Below are 798 nucleotides of genomic sequence, written 5' to 3'. Positions count from 1 at the left end.
TACTTTAGCTTTAGAGCTTTAGTAAGAGTTTTACGGCACTTGCAACACAAATAGGTAACATGAGTGCCAAAGAAAAGAGGAGTTACTACTAGAGAGTAAAATACAAAGAAAACTCGGAGGAGAGATAAGAACGATAGATGTTTGAAAGAAAACACGGTGGAGAGATAAGAACGGTAGATGTTTGATAGGAAAGAAGGTGGAGAGATAAGGACGATAGATGTTTGATAGGAAAGAAGGAGGAGAGATAAGAACGGTAGATGTTTGATAGGAAAGAAGGTGGAGAGATAAGAACGATAGATGTTTGATAGGAAAGAAGGAGGAGAGACAAGGACGATAGATGTTTGATAGGAAAGAAGGAGGAGAGACAAGGACGATAGATGTTTGATAGGAAAGAAGGAGCAAACCACACCTGCAGAGCACCACACCGATTTCTTGTGTATGCGAAATGGAGAGGGAAAAAAAAAAAGATAAAAGAAAGAAAGAAAAAAAGGAACAAGTAAAAGATGACACACAAGAAAGCCGACACTCAAGAAAGACACACAAGAAAGCTAGAAAGCCGACACACAAGAAAACTGAGGACACAAGAAAGCCGACACACAAGAAAGCCGAGCGACACGTACGGGGGCAGAGACGGCGCTGGGCTCGGCCGAGGTGTTAATCTGGGCCTGGGGGATGACGCGCGGCTCCTTCTCCTTCTGCTCAGCCCCGTCGGGAACCGCTGTCGGCTTCTTCTTCTTTAGCTTGGCCAGGATGGACGACTCTCGCTCGGGGAACGGAGGCATCTCTTCCAACACTGTG

The 798-nt window shown here is 45.4% G+C and overlaps 1 protein-coding gene across 1 annotated transcript in view; it reads right to left on the bottom strand.

The window, feature by feature from the left end:
- LOC101861268 (AP-2 complex subunit alpha-2) overlaps window positions 1-798 on the bottom strand; it is a gene marked incomplete in the record, with an annotated part of 48,945 nt that overhangs the window by 6,974 nt on the left and 41,173 nt on the right. Inside the window, 1 exon segment of the mRNA XM_013079160.2 lies at window positions 621-793. Within this exon segment, the coding sequence (XP_012934614.1) occupies window positions 621-793 (173 nt within the window).

Source organism: Aplysia californica, unplaced genomic scaffold (genome assembly GCF_000002075.1).
Source record: "Aplysia californica isolate F4 #8 unplaced genomic scaffold, AplCal3.0 scaffold00042, whole genome shotgun sequence".
NCBI lineage: Eukaryota > Metazoa > Mollusca > Gastropoda > Aplysiida > Aplysiidae > Aplysia > Aplysia californica.
The sequence above is the reverse complement of the archived record's forward strand: the minus strand, read 5'-3'. Positions and strand labels throughout refer to the sequence as shown.